The sequence below is a fragment of the Trichogramma pretiosum genome, unplaced genomic scaffold (genome assembly GCF_000599845.2).
Source record: "Trichogramma pretiosum strain Unisexual culture from Peru unplaced genomic scaffold, Tpre_2.0 scaffold98, whole genome shotgun sequence".
In the NCBI taxonomy this organism is placed as follows: domain Eukaryota; kingdom Metazoa; phylum Arthropoda; class Insecta; order Hymenoptera; family Trichogrammatidae; genus Trichogramma; species Trichogramma pretiosum.
Window position 1 is genome coordinate 1 of NW_019641709.1, and position 26,131 is coordinate 26,131.

At 38.2% G+C, this 26,131-nt stretch overlaps 3 protein-coding genes across 3 annotated transcripts; 2 read left to right on the forward strand and 1 right to left on the reverse strand.

Moving 5' to 3' along the window:
• Positions 1-1,809: 1,809 nt before the first annotated feature.
• LOC106649150 lies at positions 1,810-4,026 on the reverse strand. Its single transcript, XM_014366427.1, has 5 exons — positions 4,022-4,026; positions 2,516-2,606; positions 2,311-2,453; positions 1,935-2,073; positions 1,810-1,860 (listed from the first exon to the last, which is right to left on the reverse strand). Exons 1-5 carry the CDS (start codon positions 4,024-4,026, stop codon positions 1,810-1,812), a joined length of 429 nt encoding a protein of 142 aa, XP_014221913.1.
• A 6,572-nt stretch (positions 4,027-10,598) lies between these two features.
• On the forward strand, positions 10,599-21,160 carry LOC106649149 (tankyrase-2-like). Its single transcript, XM_014366426.2, has 5 exons — positions 10,599-10,605; positions 10,688-11,750; positions 20,665-20,695; positions 20,991-20,993; positions 21,089-21,160. The coding sequence occupies exons 1-5, from the start codon at positions 10,599-10,601 to the stop codon at positions 21,158-21,160; spliced, it is 1,176 nt and encodes a 391-aa protein (XP_014221912.2).
• Positions 21,161-21,948: 788 nt separating this feature from the next.
• On the forward strand, positions 21,949-24,472 carry LOC106649148. Its single transcript, XM_023463140.1, has 3 exons — positions 21,949-22,875; positions 23,589-23,750; positions 23,814-24,472. The coding sequence occupies exons 1-3, from the start codon at positions 21,949-21,951 to the stop codon at positions 23,877-23,879; spliced, it is 1,155 nt and encodes a 384-aa protein (XP_023318908.1). The 3' UTR covers positions 23,880-24,472.
• Positions 24,473-26,131: the final 1,659 nt, after the last annotated feature.

Sequence of the window (26,131 nt, forward strand, 5' to 3'; positions counted from 1 at the left end):
TAAATATATATAACTATGTAATATCTGTTAATTCGGATGTTACAGTACCGCTTCGCAAAAATGGCCACGCGCCGGCCTGAAACGCAACACGTGGACTCGAACCACGTCTTGAATGTCCAAGGTACTCGCTACAATTACTCCGATCTCCACTACTCGTACTACAAGGATTCTACGGCGAACTTCTTATTTTCTCTTCTACATTCACACTACGCAATCATACAACACTCTCACACATCCGCGCGACCGACCAAGCTTAATCCAATCTACAACCTTCTGCGTCGCTCCGTTGCCTCGGTCTTTATTCTCGATGTTGACTCCCGCTGTCCCCCAGCTGCTCCGTCCTCGTGGTCTGCCCGGTCCAAGGGCTCTTGCCTCACCTCGGAGATGCCTCGGACGATTGATCAGAAAAGTCGCTGTACAGCGAATCGCGCGGCCCGCTGCCTTCCGGGCCTCACGATCGCCTCGTCACCTCGCAACTTTTCTCTCGTCGCACTGCACTCCAGGCTTAGCTCAACCTCTCCACGAACACAACACACGAACTTCCGCTGCACGCACAGCTTGTTCACGACCGACTCTACCGCTGCCACACAGCTTCACACTCGGCTTTACCGCTGCCACACAGCTTCACACTCGACTTTACCGCTGCCACACAGATTCACACTCGACTTTACCGCTGCCACACAGCTTCACACTCGACTTTACCGCTGCCACACAGCTTGTTCACGACCAACTTCTCTGCTGCCACCCAGCTTATTCACGACCCACTCAACCGCTGCCACACAGCTTCACACACGACTCATCACTCCTCGACACGTCCGTTCTACCTCGCGGTCTAATTGCGAATCACCGTGTGCACTGTCGCGCAGATCGACGACGCATCGAACGCGAGCGCTCGATTCGCACCGATCGATTCGCTCTCCAGTGCACGTGGTCCGAGAGACGCGTCCGAGGTTAACTTGGCTCTTCCTTTGCCCTGAACCTCGAACGCGCGCTCTAGTGATACTTCGATTTTCCTACTTTATCATCCTCTCGGTCGCGCATCTCACTCACACATTGACACATTACAGCTTGCGTCATTTTCGCGATTTACCGCTCAGTGACATCGTCACAAAATATATTTATTGGGTCTAACTATTCAGGTGAAATTCTTATACGAAATTTTTGATTTTCGTGTACGAAATTTTGAAATTGGTAAACAATACTGCAAATAACCCGAGACAACCCTAGTTTTACGTGAAAAATTGTCATTTTCCTAAACGAAAATCAATAATTTCATGCAAGAATGTCCCCTGAATAGCCATTCGATATTTATCACATTAATTACATTTGGATTGATTTACATTATAGTCAAGTGATTGATCATTGGCGATTTGGAATTCAAAGTTTAAAAAAAATGAATAGACTTCTGAAGTTTGAGTTCTAGGGATCAAATTGTCGTATTTGCTACTGTATGATCTTTTGAAAATATAGTATTACCACGATTTCGAGTTATTCTATTATAAAGGTTTTATTGTTGTTACAGTTTTAAAAATAAAATTTTTTAATTATCTCATTACTTATCGGAATATATTTGTTTTCATTTACATCACAACTAAGAAATTGATTATTGATTCGTATTATGCATTCTACGAATCATTTTCTATGCGGTTTTTGTACCCACTTTGTCCTTCTACCTCTTTTATCTGAGTTATAAAAAAATAAAAAACTTGAGAACGTATGAATTTTAATTTTCTCTTTATATTATAAATAAATTGTGATTCTGCCAAAATAAATCTGTATTTATTAATTGATATTATTTTCAAGCTTCATTTACATAAGAGAAGCCATGACCGTCATGTAAGGTACTGCGGTGTTGACAATCTTGATAATTAAAAGTGTAAAATTAGTTTAGTTTAGATTTCAAGATCTAGATGTAGAATTGATTTTTATCTTACTGTATTAAAATTTTCATAATTCAGTTTGAGCACCGTAAACGGACCTGAATTAAATTCATAAGGGCTGAGTGCTCGAACCATCATCATTATTACGTACGGTTTAGCGTTTGAAGGAAATTTGTACCATCCGCAGAAGTAACTGTAAAAATAATTCGTTATTCACTAAATTAAAAATTATTGTGGATATCAATCAAACGAGGGGGGATACATATTAGGTCTTCACAAGAAAAAAGTTTTTATTTCGTACTCATAAAACTGGGAAAATCGCTCGAAAGATTTCTAACTCTCTCAGTACAGAGAGAAAATTGCAGATGGTTGCGTTCATTGTCAACTTTTGAGACAAGAAAATGTGTAAATAAAAGATCCAATCGCTTACCAATTATAAAATATATCGTCGCTGGCATTGATAACTATTTGTCCGAAATGAGATATTAAAAATGCCATAATTATAACCACAAAAAATGAAATTATCATCTCAACTAAGAGAGCATAGTTTTTTACGCTCAATGAGAATAGTATCTGTAAAATTTGTCGGGGTATATTTTTAAAATTTCATCAAATGCACTGAATAATAATTTTACCAGGGTTCCTGTGAAACTTAGGCCAACGAAGACGTAAATTGAAGTTACCATTAATAATTTGCTACCAATATATTGGATCTTGTCACAGAACCTAAAAAATTTTGTAAGTACATTAAAACGATTTAAAATATTTCACGACGTCGTATGATATACATTACTCTATAGTGGTCACATGGCTCTGGTATACACTTCTTACTTCATCATAAATAAATTTATTTTCTGATTCAGTATTTTGAAATTTATCCCTTTTTACGAACGAACTTAATTTTCGTAACCGAAAGCTGGAAAAAAATCGAGCTTTAGCCACGTAGTTTTTATATTACAATGCCAACACCTACCGCAAAAGGTTAAATCTAATAAGAATATTGGAAAAGAAAAATGTTGATATGCCGAAAATAGAAATTGTAATTATAGCCGCCATGATTAATAAAAATACGGAATACAAAAATACGCAGAAAAAATATTCATTTTCATCGATATAAAAAATATCAGCAGTTGTACAAAGTTTAGGTGTTAGGTTATACTTATTTGGAAAGATATTATTAATAACATATGGGGTAAATACAGGAAAGATAGCGAATCCAGTAAAGTTGGTTAAGATTAAAACTGCAAAAAAACATTTATTTTGATATGAATGTAAAATTATCGTCTTTATAAATTTTGGTGTCGTAATTAAAAATGGACCATCAAACCTCTAAAGATTAGCACCAATTTGCGATGAAATTGGCTTAAGTTTATCATTAATTTTTTTTGATCGGGATCAGTTACATTACTCCAAAAAGTCATTGCTATCCTACCCACATCATCCGTCTGAAATATATTCATGTTACTTGCGAAAAAAATGAATGCAATTCTTTTGAGGGGACCTGTGTGTGGGGAATGTTTATTTTCAATGAAAGAAGAAGTCATATCTTAAAAAACTAAAAACAATATTTTATAGAGTAAAAGGCATTTATGAAAGGTTTCATGTGTCGTCTGTTATAACTATTTTCTCGAAGCAACGTTCTTCAAGTTGGCAAACATGATTAAGAAAAACGATTAATTTTATCGTCCTAAAATTTGAACACAATACTTTGTATACGTCTCTGCTGAACTAGAATGAGAAAAATGGACACAATATATTTAAAGTTACAAACAACATTTTTGAAAAAAAAAGTTTCGATTTTCGAAAAAAAGATTCCATTTCGTCATTTTTTAACTAGTTTTTTGCATTTTAGTTCATTCTGAGCACTAATATCCGCAGATTGTCTTAAAATTTCAGGACAATAAAACTAATGGTTTTTCTGTTATCACGTGAGCCACCGTTTTTAAAAAATTTTTTCAAGTAATTGTAACAGACGACACCGGGTGAAAAAAATTAAAACAAAATTTTTTTTATGTAATATAAGGTTAATGTAGTATGTGCAAAATGTTTCATTGAGCTATATTGTTTTATTTCTATTTGAAAAAACTCTTCGAAATTTTTTTTTTTCTAATTTGGAGGTCTAAGGTCCCCTTAATTACTACCTCATGTTGATTATAGCAAACTATGCAGTACGTAGTAAATATCGTCAAAGCAAAGGATAGTCGAAAAAATTTTGTATAGCCATTTCCCAGTCTATCGGCGGACGAATCAAATCAAATGTAGCAGATAATTGAAAAATTATAACTGATAGACAATTTAATATTATAAATGATTTGCCGAGATATTGTAAAAAAAGACTTTGGCCCCGCCACAGGAATGACATCTTGAGAAATATTTTACTCGAAGCGTAGTATTCACTATCTAATTTTTCAAATTCAAGGATTTCACTTGTGCGTGTTTTTTCGAACAATCGTTGAAACATTTTTAATAAAAAAAATGTAGACAGATACTGAAATTGATTGTCAGGTATTTGTAAACATACTGAAATATTGCTAATACTGCGCGTTGACTGTGAAATTCGCCACACCACAACATTATTTTTTGAAACAGTAACTTTTGTCTGGAACAAATTTTCAAGTACATAAACACTCAAAAGTGTTAAGTGTAACGCAAGTAAATAAAGGGCGTTTCCATAGTAAATTTTAAAAATAACACGATACCACGAAAACGTCAGTAGTTTACACGAGTGAAATATTTTATTCAATTCAAAAGTTACTTTATCGTCGGTTACGATTAATAATGAATCGCGCTCTGTGGTTTGGACGAATTTCACGGCTCGATTATTACATTTTTCAATTTCACACCGATAGGTCTACAAGTCGTGAAAATGAATTACAATTTTTTCAAATAAATATATCGCGAGTGTTGCGTGCAATATGCTGCTGTGACTTTGATCTCTCGTCACGCCTTATTACAGAAAGTTCAAAGAGGTCACGTAGTCTTTTTAAAAATCGTCGTTATATTAAGAATCGCGTGCGCTTCTTTTCATTAAATTCAGTAATTCACAAAGCTCGTTCAGTTGTTATTATTATTATTACTTTTCTCTAATACGTCAAGTCTTACGAGACTCGCGGTTGACTTTGACTACTGCAAATTTGCAAGTGGTACGGAATCGCGACAAGTCAGACGTCACGAGTATATATTACAAAATATAGCGATATAATACACGAGCTCGTATACGGGAGAAAGAGCAAAGCAAAAAAGAGTAAACGCACGTCGCATTTATCTATTATATAAAGAGAGAATCGACGTGAAATACTGTATAAATAAGGAATTCCATTGCCATTTATACGCGCAACGTGATCCAACGTGCGTGCACACACACACACACACACACAAGTACATACGATATTTACCCAGGGCCATTGTCTCTATATATGTGTATTACTACGCCGGGATATACATTACGAAGGAGGAAAAAAAATAGAGAAAGAAAGAAGGAGAGAGAGCCGCAGCGCGCACTACTACGGAGGATTGATTTTATTTCGTCGTTTCCGCAGAGGCGACGAGAGAAACACAAGAGAAACTGCTCTGCGGCGCGTGGGTATATCCTATGAGGTATATAAATCGATGAAATTGAGAGCCTTCATCCAGGATTTTCTCTCTCTCTCTCTCGCACTCATGAGCTTGCGTGCGCGCGCGCGTGTGTGCTTTATCGCGTGCGGAATTTAATTATGGATTTTTTTTTCTTTCTATCTTTCCCTCGACTCGTTCGAAATACAATATATATACGAACCGAATATCGTTATAAATTCGCGCGTGGAAGGAGAGAGAGAGACACACAACGATTATCGTTAAGTCCTTTACCTCCCACCTCCTCTACTCTGCTCTACGAAATTTATGTAACACCTAATCGCGTTCGGGGCGGCGGCGGTTGTTTGTTCGCAAAAATAAATGTAACGCGCGTAGTTGCGCCGAGCCACCGCACGAGGATCGCTAACGAGGATTAACGCCTGGGCTAAGCGTGGGCTTTCGAGTGTGTATGTGTGCATAGACGTACCATAGAGAGACAAAAGAGATTTATGTTGACAATGTGTTTTTTTCCGCGTTCTTTATTTCCGTCTTTTGTGTACGTGTAAACCATACCACCATGACCAGCCACGCGTATATATACAGATAATATGTTAATGGATTTTTAATCGAGCGAAAAGTTTTTTTTCGCCCTGTGGTGCATGTATCGTGTGTCGTATATATATATCGATGACACGTACCAACGCTTACCAAAAAAAAAAGAGAAAAATTAATTTTCACGTACACGTTTTCTCTCTCTCTCTCTCTGTTGCTGCGGAAAAAGCTCGGCCGCGCGATTTCGTAATTACAGTTCGCTGCTCGCCGCACGTGAATTTGCATAAACATATACTCGCGCAGCGAAAATATATATATAACAGAGAGATCATCGTGGCGGTGTACGAACGTGTGCGCGCGCGTGAATCTACGCTGTGAATAACGGCGAGATTCAAGGACAGTTGCCATGGCTACGATATGTATTCTCTGGCCTGTCGCCAAATGCACTAAAACCGGACCGGACGAACGACTCGCACACGAGCCGCGAAAAAGGCAACCGCACGCGCCGCGACTTGACTATCTTCTTTCTCGTAAGACCTTCGTCGAGGCGCGATTTAATCGCGTGTTATATCATATCTCGATCGTCGATCAATTTTTGCTCTGAGCCATTACACGCTCATTATTACGTATAAATCAGCGCCCCCTACTAACTCTCTATATGTACTACACGCGTACAATGACGTCGTCGGCGAAACTCTCGCGGAGCGATTCTCCCGCTTCGATGGTCCGCATTATGGCTGCAGCCTGCGCGAAGCATTGTGTGCCGTCCAGCTTGGCAAGAAAATCGTACATTATATCGGCCAGCTGTGTGCCTGCCTGCCCCGGGTCTTTTGTGCTGCTGTTCTCTCTGTTCAAAGCGCGCGAACTTCTCTCGTCGCTCTCGAGTTTCGGATGGCCAAAACTTGGCTTCCGTATTATGGAACACGTATATATACGTATTATTACAGATATACGTATATAATGGATAAAGACGAGGAAGCTGTATGGATGTACGAACGAAGCGATGTACACAGCGATCGAGAGCGATGCGCGACAGGTGTCTTCGGCGTGGTCGGTGGTGATCTTTTGTTTGTGTCTACCTATATGTAGGAGTTAGCTGCTATATATCCGATTTCGCGAAGAAAAACAGATAGATAAGGGAAGGTGGCGAGAGGAGGGAAAAGTTTTCGCCTTTCTCCATCGCGAAGGTAATTAATTTTACCGAATTTATAAAGCTTCGATATCGAACGAGAGCAAACGCATATTTCACATAATTAATTCTACTCTCCGCGTACCATTGTATATCGAAACTTGTGACGTTGAAACGTTCGACCGAAACGAATTATATTACGTAAGCTTTGTTTGCGTTATTTAAGGCTTCTCTATACACACTGAAGTCGGTAACTAATTCGTGTATTTTGTACTCATTTTTTTCATTTTCTATTCAACCATTAGTCTTGAAATTTTGTGGGGGTGATCAGGAAACTAATACAAATGTGCCTATGAAGCTATTTTTTCATATAAATATTGTAAAATTTTTTTTTTTCAATTATCTGAAAAAATAGCTTCATAGGCACATTTGTATTAGTTTCATGATCACTCCCACAAAATTTCAAGACCATAGGTTGTATACTAAATGAAAAAAATGGGTACAAAATACGCGAATATAGTTACCGACCGAGTGTGTATAGAGGACCCTTAACCGACGGTTCGAAAGATGGTATTGTTTTTACTTTACAATCGCGGAGCAAGCCCATAAAGGCCTCGATGTAGAACTTACTGAGCTGAATCTAACTGCTCGATCGAAATGTATACCCGAGCGAGATTTCAAGCTCTTCGTGAACGTGGAAAATTTCATGCTCGTCGTTTCAATTGTTTAGATGTTAACACAAGTCTGCGTAGCGCATTGTTGCATCTGTGTCGTATGCATTCTTAGTACACTCCCTAACAACTTGAACAAAAATTGTTTAATTTATCATCAACTTATGAATTCATATTTAGTATTATAAGTTCTTACTGAATTTGAAACAATGTAAATCAAGAGAATAAATTTTCAGTCAGAACAAAACAAAGACCACGAATAGGGAAAATTTGTTTACGAATCACAGAAGTTTATTAAAAGATACGGGATCAATATATAAATGGAGACATCTATGTCTTACTAAAGATAATTTTGATCGGAAATGTTGACATCGTCTTCTAATAGAGGTAAATTGTAATTGACAATCGAATCAGTGCGAGATTTGCTCGTATAAGTTATACACTAAATAATATCCACGAATAAATTTTAGCAATTCAAATTCAACGGTAAATTGAATTACATTTATCGCAAATAGATAAAACAAGTACAACACTGTTGTTTAGCCAACGTAGACTACGTTTGTGTGATATTTCAGAAGATATTCAGAAAAAAAAATCAATAATGATTCGGCACAATAACCCAATTGTGCAAAGAGATTACGAGCAGGAAGGAGATTACGTTCGTAACAATTGCGAAAATATAATTGGGAGTGATATAAATTCAGTCAGAAACCAAAATACGGTATATCGAGGTTCCAAAGATATGATATGCAAAATATGCGAAAGAAAATTTGAACAAAAATCGTCTTGGCTCAGACATCAAGAAATATTTCACGGTTTTAGCAAAGTTTACTCATGTAACAGCTGCGAGAAAAAATTTGAAGAAATATGGAGTATGCTTTGGCACCGAAAGATAATCCACGAACATCAGAAAGATTTCGCATGCGACTGGTGTGAGAAGAAATTCGGACGAAAACTTGATTTATTAAAGCACCAAAAGACAGTCTACAGAGATCGGAAAGATTTCGCATGTGACAAGTGTGAGAAGGTATTTGGACAAAAATCGAATTTGATTATGCATAAAAAGGCAGTCCATGAGGGTTGCAAAGATTACGCGTGCGACAAGTGCGAAAAAAAATTTGCAAAAAAATCGAATTTGCTTTACCACCAAAAGACAGTCCACGAGGGTCGCAAAGATTACGAGTGCGACAAGTGCGATAAGTCATTTGGACAGAAATCAGATTTGCTTAAACACCAAAGAACAGTCCATGAAGGTCGCAAAGATTTCGCATGTAACAAGTGTGAGAAGAAATTTGGACAAAAATCACATTTGCTCATTCATCAAAAGACAGTCCACGAGAGTCGTAAAGATTATGCATGCGACAAGTGCGAGAAGGTATTTGGAATAAAATCGAATTTGCTCAGACATAAAAAAAGAATTCATGACGGTCGCAAAGATTATCTTAGTGACGAGAGCGAAGTGAAATTTGAAGAAAAAAATATTTCATCTCAAGCGAACTGGGAGAATTTCGCTACGGAATATCTTCGCGATAGCCTAAAAGAATTACCCATTTTTAATCATGATTGACTATTTTGTAATGAAAAGCCATGATAAAAATGTACTCGTGGTTGGTTCATCTACATATGATTATGTATATAATTTTTATCTTTATAATAAATTTTGAAATGAGATAATTTCACAATTATCATTACATTATACCCGTGTATCGGCACGCGCGTGAAGTTTTTACATATAAAATAACAGCGAGTACAATTCGGACCGAGAGTTAGCATGGTGGGGGTATACGATGTCAGCGCTGCTTCGCGTGGTGGCAGAATAAAGAAAAAAAACAGGACGCTTTTACATGCTTATACATGCTTATACATGAGTTAAACAATACAAGTGATTTAAAAATTGCCTTCTCATGTAAATTGTTGCGTTATCAACTGCGGTAATACGTAGAGAAACACTGATATTAAATTTTATTAATTTCCTTATTCCCAAAATAGACTTAACCACCGGAATGAGTGGATCAAAGCCGTTAGAAGGAATAAGTATGACATAACCTCATTTTCATAAGTTTGAGTGCTGTCAAATAGAAAAGGGTAACTGTGCCAATACCCGGCCACCCCCCAATACCCGGACACTTTTATTCAAGTCATATAAACATTTGAACAAATATTAAAATGATACAAATGATATGATCGAGTTAAGTATTATTCACGAAGTGAAATTGAAATTATCGTTTCATATAGTAATTTTTAATTAAATTAATGGAATTATATAGTATTAAAAAGTGGACGGACATTGGCGCAAAGTGATTTTTCTTAAGACTAATTACCGGCCACTTTTTAATTTAAATTTACGACGTTTACATTTTTTTTCCAAACTCTCTTTGTGAATTTCGACATAATTTAGGGTAGAAAATGGCCGGGCAATAGAACATCACTTCTTAGCTGTCCGGGTATTGGTACAGTCACCCTAATGCAGACTTACGCTCACAGAAATCGTTCGCGCAGTTTCAAACTCAAGATTGACATAACCTTTTTCGAAAACTTTCAGCGCAACTTTTTCACAACAGAAACGGCTGATACTGTTTTGAACTAAAATGTATCTTCAAGTTTAATCATAAAGAATTTGAAATAATGTTTTGTTTGTACGAAAAGATACTTTTATTTGGTTGTTACATAAAATTGAACTCATGTTCTACTTGACTCAATGTATAAGCGTCCTGTTTTTTCTGCTAGGTACCACGTGACCAATAATCATAATCAACGCTCGAGGCGAATACGGATGGTTTTGTCTTCTACATTATGTTAGGTATACCGACTGCAATGGGAAGTTTGTTTTTTTTTCACTTAATTTCTTGATTAAAAGTTGCCACTGAGTGACTGGCGTTATAATATTTGCAAAATTACATGAGAATTGCCAGTATTCGTTACGACGCCAAAGTGGAACCTGCCAGCACGATTCATCAGGTTCCTGGTCGAGACCGGCTACAAAGACAAGCCCAAAATCGATAAAGACGGCAAGTTGATGTTGCATCGTCGCACAGCACTGTTTTGTGCATTTTGCAAGGAAATTTATCCCTTCGGTCGTGAGCTCTTTAAAATTTACGATCGATTTGATATCAATTACATCGACGAGGAGTCCGGCTACACGCATTTCCACGTGGCCTGCGAGTGGGGCTGCATAGACGTCGTCGAGAAATTCCTCGAGCTCGGCCAGGATCCCAATATCCTCGACACAGAGACAGGCACTTCACCGCTACACGCGGCACTGATGTTCGATCACGTGGATCCAGAGATAGTCGAAATATTGCTGAGACACGGCGCTGATCCGAATGTGGCCAACAAGAAAGGACTCACAGCTGTGCACTTCATCAGCATGGGTCCCGAAGATAGCGACTTGATGCAGATGTTGATCGATCTCACCGACTACAAACATCAGCCGGTGCGTATCAACCTACAAGATGAGAGCGGCTTGACAGCTCTGGAATATGCCGTGGCCCGCAACCTCAAAAATGTGACCGAAATACTGCTGAAAAATGGCGCAGAACCGAATTACATCGATGAGACTGGATCCGCACCTCTGCACAGGGTTTGCTTGGAAAACAACGACGTCGAATTGGCGAAGATGCTGCTCAAGTTCGGTGCGAGGATCGATGTCCAGAACCAAGACGGCTACACACCATTGCATCATGCTGTGTATAGAGGCAACAAGTCATTGGTCGAGTTCCTGCTAAGAAATGGCGCCGACCCGAATAAAGCCAAAAACGACGGATCTACTGCTCTGCACATAATTTGCGATAGCGAGTCTGATGATGCTGCTGCATTTTTGGAGACATTTTTCAAGATCTGCAAGGATACACGTCAAAAGTTACAAATCGAGGCTCGGGACAATAAGGGCCTAACACCCCTTCAATTTGCCGTGGCTAATGTCAGACCCAATATGGTCGATGTACTCTTGAATCATGGGGCCGATCTGCCATAAGATATACATGAGATCATAAATATTAAATAACATGAATGCTAAATGGTAGATCTGAATTTAGCCTAAGCGGATGAACTGACACCACAAGCATAGCCAGCGCTGCGCTCTGGCTCTAAACTACGCCGTGCCAAAAAGTGTTACTTATGTCACTTGTATAGTAAATTACTATCTTTTGATTCTTTTGAAATTTTATCAATAGCTGAATATATGACAACTTTATTATCCATGCTTCCACATGCAAACCATTGATTGTTTAGTGAAACTGTCACAGCTGGCATAAAATGCATAGAAGGATCTGCAATATATTTTATATTCACAGGAATACTATATATCCATGCTCAAACTTTTATTGGCAGACTTTCTCACATTCCTCTGGTTTTTTTCAACAAACAAGATGGTATTTACTGTTCTTAAATGAATATGTTATTCTTGGATTATTTTTCTACATCTAATGTCCCAACAAATAATTTTTTTGTCACTTTACCAGAAACAAAAAAATGTGGTTTGGCATATTCTGCATTGAACTGTACACAACAGTGAACTTATCGATTTTTAAACCTGCTTATGCACTAACCAGTTTTTTACTAATCATAAGATTCAGACAAAAACTTATTGCTATCGTTATCAAAATAAAAATCTTTTTTTACCCAATGCATCGATTGTCTACAGAAGAATCTAATGCATAATCTTAGCTAATTAAAGTTCTATGATTTTCAAATTAAAAATCACTTACATGTGCTTTTTCAATATAGCGTGCCTGAAAGAATATTCTTTGGAGCATTTTGTTGTTGCATTTTGAATGGATTTTCAGGAGCAGTGTCAGGAGCAAAGAGTTTTTTGAATTTTGGGTTAAAACTCAATTCCTTTTTGATTGATTCAATTAGTTGTAAACATAATTCTGTTCTTGTGGAAACAAATTCAGGAACTGTACAAATTTTTCAATTTAAATGTTTCACAGCGTATGAATGCATCTGGTGGCCCTGTTGATTGTTCTTGGTCAATATCAACTTTCTCACTCAACACTTTTGACTGGGTTTATTCAGTAGACATATTAACTAATTATACTAAGTAACTCGTCAAAACTTCAGAAAATATTTATAAAACACGTTTTGATACATTAGTAAAAAAGGACGATATAACCTTGCTAATGGGAACGCGAATAGTTTGGCTCAGTACTACGTGTCACGTGACTGAGAGGGGCTACGTTACGACTAACAAGTAACGAGTTACGACTTGACGATTCTTAATTGAAAACGATTTTCAAAAGTTCAAATATCGAGCTTTATTAATTTTGGTCGTTAAACTTTTAGATTGCGCGAATCCTCTTTTATATTTATTAATTTCTGATCATCATTTTCCAAAATTCATAATTATCGCATGGTTATGGTCAAAAGTTCATTGGCAAAGAGCATTTTCCTCAGAATATTTTTGATTATTAATTCAAATTTTTTTTCATAATTTTTCTAGGAAGCCACTTTATCGTATTCGAAACCGTAAAGACACTACAAATCTCAAAAAAAAAAAAAAAAAAAAAATTTTCTTCCAGCATGAAACTTTCAATGTAATCAATGAATCATTACGTTGTTAATTTTAAATGAAAGCATGACTACTTTTTATTAATAAACATTTGGCAAATATTTCAAAAAATTATTATGCCTTCATATAAAAAACTGAAGAAATTAAAAATAATTGAAAAAAGGCGATTGAAGAATCAAAAAAGGCAATACAATAGTATCGATATAGTATCCTATTATCATCACGCGCTAGTTGCATATTATATTTTCTCTTCGTCCCAAATTGACAATAAATACAATTATTTTCGACACGATTCAACATCTTCTTTTTGAGATAACGCACTATACACGTGCTCATTCACATTGCAGACATTTGTCCAGAATTCAATCTAGTTTAAGAATATGTAAAAGAATTAACGACACCTGCTTCTATACCTGTGCTTAAAAAGTAGTTTTCAAGCCTATCATAGAGCTTTCTCGCAAAATTTTTTTATTTTTGAATGAAATATTTATGAGATTTGTACACTTTTATCATAAGAGTTTTTTCGTACTTTAAAATGCTTTATTGTGGATATATTATTTCATACAATTTTTGAACTCAGAATGGCATCCGTCTGAAGATGAAAAAATGACTTCAACCGTAAAGGGTGTATTGACCTTGATTGACAAAACTTTCACTCGAGCACGTACTTCGTGTCAAGTTCTTTCATCGGCCAACGGTTTTTCTCCCTTCTTTTTTCGTCAACTCTGAATATCCCTTCGGTCGACGCGCAACGCGCGAATATTTTTTTCGTCACACCTCGTCGTTGTTTTGTTGTTTCATCGGCGAATAAAAATCGACGCATTTTGCGGAATCACAAGCTAGTCCATAGCCCGTGAGAGAAAGAAAGAAAGAACAGAACGAGATAAGAAAAAAAAAATGAAAGAAAAAAGAAGAAGAAGAGATAGAATAAGAAGATGCCTCCGAGATCGGTGGTACTAGTCCTTGAATTATTGAAAGGCTAATAACTCGTTTCTCGGTCACGACGTTCGCGCCCTGCCGAGATCCGAGGGTCGGGTTATACACTCCTATTATACGTATATATATATACAGGCGCCTCGAGTGCAATCGAAAAATTTACGACACGTACACAGTTTGGACTCACACCCTCACAGACCGTGGAGTATGTCACACGACGGGCTGGAACGAAAAAAAAGAAGAGAGAGTAGATAATGTATCACCTTGCACTTAGAACCCTCTGTTTTTTTTCTACTCTCGTTCCTTTTTGTTACCGTTACTTTTTGATATCTGCTGTCTCTCTGCTCCCGGTGCGGCTCGTCGACGATGACGACGACGACGCGATACCTATACCATATACACCGCGAATAGAATATCTCGTAAAGTTTTGTCGTCGCGTACAGTACGGCGCGAATTTATTCATAAAAGCAATATCCAAAGGGTATACACACACGCATACGCACCTGCGGAAAACAGACGAAAAGTTGAAGCGCAGAAAAGCTGATAAAAATGCGCAACTTAAATCAAAAGGCCGCACATAATACACTCGTGCGGCATGGCAGCTAGGGGAAGGCTTTGTAAAATTCAACGCGATCGCATACACTGGCTATAGAGCTGAGCTTGAGCTCGCGAGACAGTGAGGCAACTTTCTGAAAACCCGCGCGAAGTATCGAGTGATGACCCTGTCCCTTTCTCCACGCGCGTTGGACTATATGGGCACTTTTATGAAAAAATTTTTATAATTCGCGATTGAAGTTTTTGTCAATTGACACGTGTGTGATAAAAGTTGATAATTTTTCATTGAGGTGAATATGAAAAAAACGTAAGATCAATGGAAATTCTGGGACTCTTTTTTGCATCGAAATTGAAAAAATATCCTTTCAGTGAACGTAAATTCAATTATTATTTGCTGGATTATTATTTGCAGTCAACTTTACGTATATTATGTAGTTTAAAGAATAAGTTTTGATTTTTGCAAACTTGTTTAAAAGATTTTACTACACGAATGAATGGATTAACAGTCACCAAAAGTTACAAGGCAAAATTACGTACTGCAGAGAAGAGCTAAGCGACACGCGTTGAGAATAACTGCGTAAGTGACGCAGTCCACGATAGAGCGGGAAGGTTTCGCAAGGCAACTGTTACAGTCGCAGGAGATCACCTCGCCATTATATATACGATTATAATATAGGCTACTGAGTACTGATGTGTTAACTCGCTAGTGTAGAGATCAATACCAAGACGTGCAAGTGTTTATAAAAATTATATTCATATAAGTGAGTGTATCGGTGAAATCCACGAACAGCGTCGGACACTCGAAAGACATAACCTCGAATATTTACTCGGTAAATATCGTGAAGAATCACAGCGACCACTTTATAGTCAAGGCAGTGATGGATAGCAACAGTGACGCCGTGAGGTATACTTTTTTGTGCGTTACACAGCCATGATAATCTTTTAAGCGATAATACCTTTATTAAACTCGATTGTTCATTATCTAATGAACAATAAATTTGTGAAAAATCGTAACATAAGTATTGTTACGATTAAAATATTTTACCATAAATGTCCTTAAATTTTGTTTAAAAAAACTTGAGAAAATTTTCAACTATTTTAAGTTTTGTAATAATGGCGAAAAGTTTCATCTTTCATACAGAAACTTATATAATAAATAACACGTCTTGGACGTACTTTTTTTTAATACTTTTGATTTGTCCAATATCATATCCAAATCCCAATTTCCCAAAGTTTCTCGAAAATTTTCTTATCTTAGAAGTTATAACATACGTCAAGTTGATGCTTGTCGAGCGTAATTTAGTTTAACCATTGATTTAAAGTTATGTTATTCAGATTCTACTTTAGTAGATTTTAATTCAAGTATTCGATGTCTCAAAGCCCAAAAAGAGTTTCGAATAATTTCGGCAATATCAAACGCGCAATAAGTGGTCGTATTTTAACGTAAAAATGCGATTTTTTGTCGTTTGAAACCCGATAATGTTTAGATGAAAAACATCATACATCACAAACAGTGGAAAAAAATGTCAATCCCCATTCGAGCCTCGGAATTTTGATTTTTCACAGAACCACTCGTATACACACATACGCAGCCGCGTGCCGTTATCATTGAACTTTCTCGAACTCTTCATAAATACTTCTCGGCCAGGTACACGGATTTTATCCATAGCTATATAATAGCGAAAGCTATGCACACACACACACACACACACACACACACACACACACAGACGGAGCTCTCGAGAGCTCGTTAAAATAAATTAAGAGTCGGGGGGGTCTGAGCGCGTGTTCTCGTGTCCGAGGCAGCTGCACTGTACTCCACAAATCAGCTGCTACTACTACTACTACTACGGAGCACAGACCGCACACGATCTCGAGGTTGGGTCTCGAGATTATCGCCTTATTCTTCTTCTTTTTCTTCTTTTTCTTCGCTGATATTCAACAAAGGAGCGAACTAAATACTCAACGTTTACGAGAGCGGTACACCTCTAGCCTTCGAGAAAACCGAGTATATATACTGTGTATTATGCAAATGAATAAGGGATGACACAGGTGAATTTACATCCGTATTAAAAAAAGCTCGAGAACTCGCGCGATAAGATATTACAGTTACGATAGCGCCTGTGGATTATTATTATTATTATATACACACTCGTGTTGCATAATAAGCAAAAAAAAAGGAGAGAAAAAATGGCGAGTATATAAGTAGAGTATATAAAGAGGGGGATTAGCTCGCGAAGGAGAAAAAAGAAGACGATGATGACGAAGGTGAGAGTACAGGGCTTATTAGAGGCTATGAAAGAGTCATTGGTACCGCGGAATTAACGGGAGCAGCTACTGTATACGACGGCCTAGTTAGTTATATATACCTCGAAGATTGAATTAAGATTTTTTTTGCCTCGAGATCCTTTTTGCTGGAAGCTGAACAAAAAGCGCTGATCCTTTTTTTTCTTCGCGGCGCGAATCAATCGTTCGGAAAAGAGAGAAAATGGGAAGGTAAAAAAAAGCCCAGAGTTTATTTTCGTCCGTGCAATAGTAGTGAAGTAAGTAAGTAAGTATAAAGCCTTACCTGAATCTGACAGACGATCTCGCCGTAGGGCCAGCAGCTGTAGATGGCGGGCACGAAGCCGAACGGCGTGACCAGCAGGCCGATCGCCAGATCGTTGCTCGCCAGGCTCGTGAGCAGGTATCTCGGCTGACAAAAGGAAGAAAATTTAAAATTTTACGTAACTGCGATACGTGTAATAATCGCGCGCCTCTATTACAATATATATCTTCGTAATTGAAATTTCATCTCTCGGTCGACATTGACACATCGAGCGTGCGATATGTTAAATACTCGTTATTATATGAGCTAGAGCTCGCTCGCTGCGAGCCCCGAGCCCCGCGCGCATAACGTAGATTTTGATTTATGCGAAAATATACTTGGGCTACTTGCACGCGGTGGGTTGGCTCGCGCGTTCCAATGTCTCTGTAATAATATAACGAGCGAATATCGTTCGGGGAGTGAAAATTTTGCAGCAATAAATTTTCCCATTACCCGCGCGCGCGAAATGCCAAAAAGCTCGAGGGCGATAATTAATTTTGTCGGTTATATAGGTATTACATCTCTGCACGTACACACATACATACATACACGAGGTCGTGGCCGCTGCTGTATAACCATCGACGCGTAACTTGTGCTAATAAATTCATCGAACGATCGGTACGCGAGATATTTTTTAGGAATTGCTTTAATATATAGTATGTACTGGAAGAAGAGCAAACACTTTTCGTTGCGTGCGAAGAAAACGCAATTATGCAAACGATTCCACGGCTCTTCAGCGTTATTTGCTTCGGGGGGTACAACCGCCGCTTTATATATATGTAGGTACTCTCGCGGGTGCCGAGTGGCAGTTTCACGGCGAATTATTCATGAACGCCGTGCATGTACACAACGCGGAGCGGGTGCGACGTAGTGTGTTGTGTGTATAGAGAATTTCTATCGATTATACACATTATCGACGCGAGGCGGCGCGTCCAAGTCCGTTTACACACACGCGGAGACTACTACTGGTATGCAGCGCACAATATACCGACGTTTCATATCCTGTGCATATCGGGTTGCCTGTCGCGCTCGCTTTTGCCTTGTTTTTCGAAGCCCGAAAGTTCGACTTTCTCGCGATTAATAAATCGTCTGTGACTATGGGTGGTGATGCGCGCTTTTACAATCGAGTAATATACACTCCGCGACGAAATTATTGCTGTCAACATTTTCATTGAAATTTTGGCAATTTTCAAATGCTGCAAATGTGTATAATTTATAAACGATTTTGGCAGTATAGCTACATATTACCCTCAGCGTTTCATGGATTGGAAATTAAAAGTTTAGCATTTTTTCTCTCGTCTCAAAGTCAAATCTCTAATTCTTATTTACAATTAGCAATAAAATTATCGCAACAAAAATTTCGATTGAAATTTTGTCAATTTTCAAATTCTTCTGTCTTCGTAAATTCTTGAAAATGTTCTCGAGATTAAGGCTACAGATATTTTGATTAGGTTTGAGTCAATTTCGAGGATGGTAGTAAATTTATAAATTAATTTTTTTTAATTTTTCTTTTTTTCTAACACAATAAAATATCAAACTTCATTTAAAATTAAAATACACACTATGCACTCGCCACAAAAATATACAAATTTACCTTAAAAAGACAAAATCGACTAATTTATTATCAAATCACGATTTTATTCGGGAAAGTTGAGGTTTTTTTGCAAGTGATTAACAATTATAAATACATTTGTTCGCCCACCGATTTCGAGTTGTCAGTTGTTCTTCGAACTTAACAAGATTGCTGAAAAAATGGATCGTTGAAATATGTTCCCGCACTTTAGCTATTGTATCACAATGAAATGTACACCACCACTAATAAGTACTTTTTTTACGAGTAATTGAAAAAAACGTTTAAAGTACTTAAAATACCTCGTCTAACTGAAATCGAGTCTGCTCAAATTGTTGCCTCGATGAAGGTAGGATTTAGTCAGAGTAGTGTTAGCTAGTCGAATAATGACATTTAAAATGAGGTCAATGTCATGAATAATTGAATAAGAACACAATTAAAATAAAGAAAAGTTTTGCGGTTTGAGCGCAACATTACATATTACACAAAAAAATTGTATACTCTGACAAAGAACACGCACTCTCATTTTCATTTTATGTTTTCGAACAAGTAGTGAAAATTATTAATCGTGGAAGCTGTAAGCGACACTATTGTCGGTAGTACTGCTTTTGAATTTACAACTTATTATGCATCATATAGAAATTAAAATTTTTAGAAAATTAATGATGCAAATGATAGTACGGTTCGAGTGCTTGTTGTTTTTGGCTTTTCTTCTAGCTCATTTCGGTCAAATTTTAAGTGAAGTAAGCACTGAAGTCTTTAACCCGTCTATTTCTCCACGCGTTATTTTTTTATGAAAACACAGTAAAATTAATGTGAAAATACCATATTTAATGGGATTTTTATCGCTCTTTTCAAATCTGATGTCAGATTTTTTACATTTTCGGCTACAATCAACTGTTTTGGTGGCTGCCATCTTGAATCTGGATGAACCAACGCCGCTAACTTTTAGTTCAGGCCTTCATGCCACCAGATCCAGAGTTTCAAGACGATCCGAATGCGTAATCGTGGTGAAAAAAACGATCATTTTGAGAAAAAAATGTTCAAAAACCACGTTTTTTTTTGTTTAAACAAATGTATTTTTTAAACGGTTGCATATATCGTAAATCTGACGCCAAATTTGAAAAGAGCGATAAAAATCCCATACGATATAGTATTTTCACATTAATTTCACAATGGTTTCATAAAAAAATAAAGCGTGGAAAAATAAGTCAAAAATAGGGTCTTTTGGTATTAGACAGGTTAATGAGTGGTGAGTATAATGTTTATTACAATTTCAAAGCTACCGTTTATTTCAGCGGATGGTACAATATTCCTCTAAAAACGCGACCATACATTTAATTAATTATGCAACGAGCATCGTTTCGGTGTGAACTAAGAGCAGGGCCACTTACAATTTCGAAAAACGAACTACGAACATTTCATTCGGTGAGTATAGAATGCCTTCCGAACAATTTTAAATTAATCGAGCAACCATTTATCGTATAGTAACTTTGCAGATAGTTCATACGTCATTTTCATACATGACCGTATCGGTATCACTCGTGTGAATTCATCAAAGAAGTATTTGTATTGACGATATAGATATTTTATCAAAGGTTCTTTGAAATTTGAAAATAATTAAAAGTATTGCCAATAAAAAGAATATATGTATGCCAAATAATCGTTTAAATATGCTAATAATAGTTATTTATGTAACAAGTGCCCAAAAGGCGTTTTTGAGCACGAGTGTGTGGAAAAAGACACGAGTGACGGCTATGCCGGCACGAGTGGGTGTTTTTTCCGCACACTGTGCGCAAAAAGCTGGGCACGTGTTGCATACAAAATTTTATGCAATAGTAGACGAAAAGTACTTTCATTTAAATGAGCCGTTTTACTGCACACCCGTGTCCAAAATGAGACATTTTACCGCACACCCGTGTCCAAAAACGCTTTTTGCGCACTAAAAAATGTGCGAAAAAAGATGTTTTTCGTCATACTATTGCATAAAATTATTTTATAAGCTTTCCTAAAGTATTCAGTGATATGATTTATTTTCTCGATTTTTAGAACGTAATTTGCTATCATATCATTTCTATTATCAATTTAAAAAAATCACAAATCTTTACCGATCTTCTAAATAATAATGAGAACAATGAATTATTCAGCGAGACTTTAAGGTCAGTAAAGTAACTATTGAAATAAAAGAAGTAAAAAGTATTTTCCTAGTTCTGGTTTAAAACATAAAATATTAAAAACCAAAAAAAAAAGACAGTTTATTTCAGCAAGCAGGTGATTCGAAATGAGCTTAAATCTATTCAAAATAAAGAAAAATGTCCAAAAAAATATTAAAAAATCGTCTCGATATGAATGAAGCACGACAAAATTTGGATGGAAAATTTTCTTGCGGAGACCTAAAGATCGTATATACTATGCATCGTGTCATTTACATAAACGCAGACGCGTGAACGCAGTGCTCTCATCTCCATCATCTCCCCGCAGTCCCGAACAGTTAGCTCGATGCTAATTCGAACGCGCTTTTGAGACTGCAGCACACGATGACGATCGTGCCAAGCTAGAGTAATTATGCTGTGTACGACTCGTATTATCGATTCTCTCGAGCCGTTTCCTTTATCGAATCAGCCGCACTCGAGTGTGTGTGCGCGTGTGTGTGTGTGTGTGTGTGGGTGCGCGCAGCCCAGACCAACAGTCACCGTGCCGTATCCCCAGAGAGTCATCTATATAGACAGTGTCTATTAGACACGTACTCTGAATACCTCCGCATAAGCTTGTGTTTTTCGCTCAAAATGCCAGTGAGTGCATCGATTTATCTATTTTTGCATCAAACGTGTAGGCGACGATCGCGTGTGAAGCGTTTATTTACTTGCTTTTTTCGTGCAACTGCTTACGCGTTTCGTTCGGTAACGGCACGCTGTCGATTTAAACGCTCTGCTTTTGTCGTTGTGTTTCGTTCTCTTCGTAAACATAAACATCTCGACAGTACGTAAACTCGCGGCGTAAAGTAATCATGTACTTCCTACTGAAAGACGGCAACAGACACATCTCGGCGTTCTCCTTCTACCTCTTCAAGCTTCTCGGCCTGGCCCCGATCGGCTGTCGATTCGTGGTCGTCGACGGTCATCGATCCGTCGTTTTCTCCGACTGCAAACTCGGCACCTTCCACAATCTTCTGCTCTGCGGCATCGTCCTCGGCTCGGTCTCCTACAGACTCTACTACCTCGTCGGCGTTTACGCGACGATAGCCGAGCCGGGCATCCTCTTTCTGATCTGCGACGCTGCCTACTCGTCGCTGGGCATCGTCGTCGTGCTCCTGGCCATGTGTCTGCGTCAATCCAGCCTCTGCTCTCTGTGGTCGCTCGGCGCCAACATACAGCGATCTTTGCCCCAGAGACGCCGGAAAAACAGGCTGCACGCGCGATACACCACGGTCGTGCTGATGATCGTCGCGCAGATGTTCGGCGTCCTCGCACTCGCCTTGAACGTCGACATACGAGGTCTGCCCTTCGCCGGCAAGATCTGCTCCGTTTGCTACATGATCGCGTACTTCGTCGTCTGCACGCAGTACTCCATGTTGGCTCGTCTGATCGCCGATGCGCTCGGTCAAACGAGTTCGGATCTGAAGATCCTGTTGGAGACGCGTCGACGGCCGCCCGATTATTTGGCGACGCTCGAGACTGCTCTGGGCGCGGCGCAGAAGCTGTACGAGTCACTGATCGAGCTCGCCGATCGGATGGCCGATTTTTACTCGTCGGTCATGCTGCCCACCGTGGCGCGGTACTTGGTGTTTATCGCGAGTCACTTTTACCTACTGTCGAAGATGCTGCTGAACGAGGATACCCGCAGGCCGGAGTTTCGCATCTATCTCGGCGGCTGTCTGTATCTGTTCACGCCGATTTTGATGATATCGGTGCTGGCCACCGAGGCTATTAGACAGGTTTCCATTTTTTTTCTTAATAATTTACATTGAAGGTTTGATTACCCGAAAAAATGAAAAAAAAATTATATATATTTAGGGTGAATGCACCAATAACCGATTACTTGTTCAAATCTTATAAACGTTGGAAGATATTTTAAAATTACTCAAATTAGTTAATTATTGTTCAATAAGTGTAATTTTCGCTTTACAAAGCGCTTTTGAGTAAACTAATGAAATTGATAGAATTAATGGAACTAATGGAATTATATCGTAATAAAAATTGACCGGTTATTGGTGATGAATCTTTTTTTTAATTGAAAATTAAACATTTTTGTGGGTAATATTCAAATTTTTAAGTGCTAAAATAAAAAATTTAATTATTTATTATGATTTTACCAGGAAATTGACGGGTACTAGAGAATTATTCTTAGCCGCGTATTGACGGAAAATATCAAATAGTGCAGTCTGCTAGAGCGCTGCAGTAAACTCAGCGACTAATAGCAATAAATAAAAAGGCTGCTACTAGATTTTTTGGTTCACATCACCAGACTACACAAATAGATATAATTTTTAGTTGGCAATATCGATGCGTTGTAGAAGCTATTAGAGCTAGGGATAATGTATCATGTAACTAGTGATATTAAGTTTTAATCTTGCTCGAAAATAGGGACGGACCGATTAATAGTCTTCTATATTACCCTTCAAGTCATCGTTTACTTTTGTTTATGTAGAATAAAAAATACGTCAAGACTCTGACGGACATCCTGCATAAATTCGACTATCACGACTCGATTCAAAATCAAGTTGACGTGTGTCTCAGGTACACATTTAGCAACCGAGTGAGTTTTCGAGTCTACGATCTATTCGTCATCGACAACTCGCTTCTCTTAACGGTGCGAAATCGCGATATCTTATCAAATAGACCGGAACCTATATTAATATTTTTAATTTTTCAGGTAATCGGCACGAGCTGCACCTCCTGCATAATCCTGCTGCAGTTGCACACCCCACCTAATGAATAATTTACAAAAAAAAAGAACAAAGAAACATATTCATCTCACCTGCGCGTGTATGTACTTGTGATAGCGTCGACTGTTGATCACGCAGATGACCAGCAGATTGGCCACGAGGATGCCGAGGCTGAGCGCGAGTATGACGGCGGCGCGCAGCAGCTCGAGCACGCCCGGCGACTGCCAGCGCGCCTCGAGGCCCCCGCCGCCCGCGCCCGACAGACTGCGCCAGCAGCTGCTGTTGCTGAGGGCCGGCGCCAGCAGTAGCTGCGGCCGCGGCTCTATCATCCTCCTGCGCCCGCTGCTGAGGCTTTTCTTCGACTATTATTGTGGTTGTTGTTGTTGTTGTTGTTGTTGTTGTTGTTGTTGTTGTTGTTGTTGTTGTTGTTGTTGTTGTTGTTATTGCGGTGACGGTGGCGGTGGCCGTGGCTGATCACGATCGATTCTGCGCTTCTTCTTCTGGTTGTTGGGTTTGAGGCTTGGCGCATAATTGGGTCGAGGGTGAAGTTTGCGGAAGCTAATCGACTGTGCTATGCTGCTGCTTTCATTGGAGTACGTGAAGATTCATCTGTTGAGTTTGGTGCTTTGATCTGCGATCATCTGTAATTAGAAAGAAAACATGATTATGAGCATTTTTTCGAGAGATGAATTATCATTTTAAGACATATGTCAAAGAATAAAACAAATCAATTTATTGTATATTCACGATTTAATTTCTGTTCTAACAATAATTTTTTGTATAAAAATGAACATTATTGTTTTTTATCTCCAGATAGGGTAAATACAAGCTCGTCATCCTTCATATTTGTGTAATATGTAAACAATCATTTGTACAAAGAGGGACAAAAAAGCTTTCGTGGCCCTACATCGAACGAATTATGATCGCTTATTGCATTAGAGTATAAATTCAATTAATTAAATTCAACAATTTTTCGAAATCGGGCTTAACTGAGACTCTCAAAAACTTACATATAAAAATTAAACAACGGTGGAATCGAGGATTAAATAATTAATTAAAAGTAAAAATATCTCGAAGTCGGGCTTATTTGAGACACTAATATACTCTTTCATATAAACTTATGCCATGTAATGTCATAAAGGTATTATATTTGATTGTGAGCTTTTTGATTCCGTCAACAGATGGAGTATTGTGAATCCGCAAGTGGCAAAAAGTTGTCTGTTTAGTACATATTATACTCAAATCCTTTTTTCAAAATGTCGCTTCCATCTTAGTTACCTACTATGATTGCTTATATTAATGACTGGGATTCGTCAATTCATTGCTTCCTCGTTTCACCGACGTCAATGCCTTTGATGAGGCTTCATCGTTCGTACAACGATCGAAGAAATTTTTTTCTTGTACCCTTCCTCGCAATTATCAATGCGAAAGTCGCGCATAGTTTCGAGTGCCTTTCGCCCTCTCTTCAGCGAGAAGCGCAAGCGAAGCAAGACACTACAAAAAGATAAAATAAAAATCTAGACACTGTTAATTCATCAACGCGCTGCGGATTAATACACTTTATATAAGTAACTTAACGACAGAGAATTTCTGATTGCGTTATAATTTACAAGAGACGTGAACTCACATAGCAAAAGTCAAGTGCCGCAGCTACGAGAGAAGCGAGTGCAGATCTATATCGCATGCATTTTCGTATTATAATATTAAAATACGGAGAGATACGAGTTGGAATGACTTTATTACCGCTCGGTGTGTGCGCGCAAGTCGAAACGGAGAAGAGTATCAGCGAGAAGTGTAAGTGCCGTGCACGAGCAAGCGAGATCTGTCCCGAGAGCGTAAATGTTTAAAAAAATATACATATTTTGACATTTTTCTCTCGAAACTCTCTCGAGCTCTGGTGCGACTCCGAATTTAAGATAAGCGGAATTGTAAATTATTTAGGGTCGCAATTTCCTCGATTATTGTTATTTATTTTTTTGTTATAAGACAGCAACATCGTGTCGCTAAAAAAGTCATATAAACTTGAACCCTCTTCGAATAGTTTACAAAGTTGTATGTCTGGAAAAATTGTGCATACTGGTACATACCGCACATCAGCAGAGAGCCATGCTGCGGTTAAAGCTATATAGAGTGAAAAAATAGGGTCGGATAGAGCATACATATTATGGAGAAGTGGGGACTTTTCTTCGCGTGTCGTCGTGCGCTTGGCGAGTGTTATCGCGCTACAATGAATTTTTCATGAGACAAACGGCTCGAGAGGCAGCGGGAGATTACGGACCCGGGTCAGTTCTCAAATTTCGTTTTC

Bases quoted from the DNA above. Each gene is read 5' to 3' on its own strand.
- LOC106649148 (XM_023463140.1), top strand. From the start codon at position 21,949: ATGTACTTCCTACTGAAAGACGGCAACAGACACATCTCGGCGTTCTCC. The intron at 22,876-23,588 runs GTTTCCATTTTT...TTGTTTATGTAG, and splicing joins CCACCGAGGCTATTAGACAG to AATAAAAAATACGTCAAGAC. The intron at 23,751-23,813 runs GTGCGAAATCGC...TTAATTTTTCAG, and splicing joins ACAACTCGCTTCTCTTAACG to GTAATCGGCACGAGCTGCAC.
- LOC106649149 (XM_014366426.2), top strand. The intron at 11,751-20,664 runs GCCATAAGATAT...GGCGTTTTTGAG, and splicing joins TTGAATCATGGGGCCGATCT to CACGAGTGTGTGGAAAAAGA.
- LOC106649150 (XM_014366427.1), bottom strand. The intron at 2,454-2,515 runs GTAAAATTATTA...CAAATTTTACAG, and splicing joins TAAGTTTCACAGGAACCCTG to ATACTATTCTCATTGAGCGT. The intron at 2,074-2,310 runs GTAAGCGATTGG...TTATTTTTACAG, and splicing joins GACGATATATTTTATAATTG to TTACTTCTGCGGATGGTACA.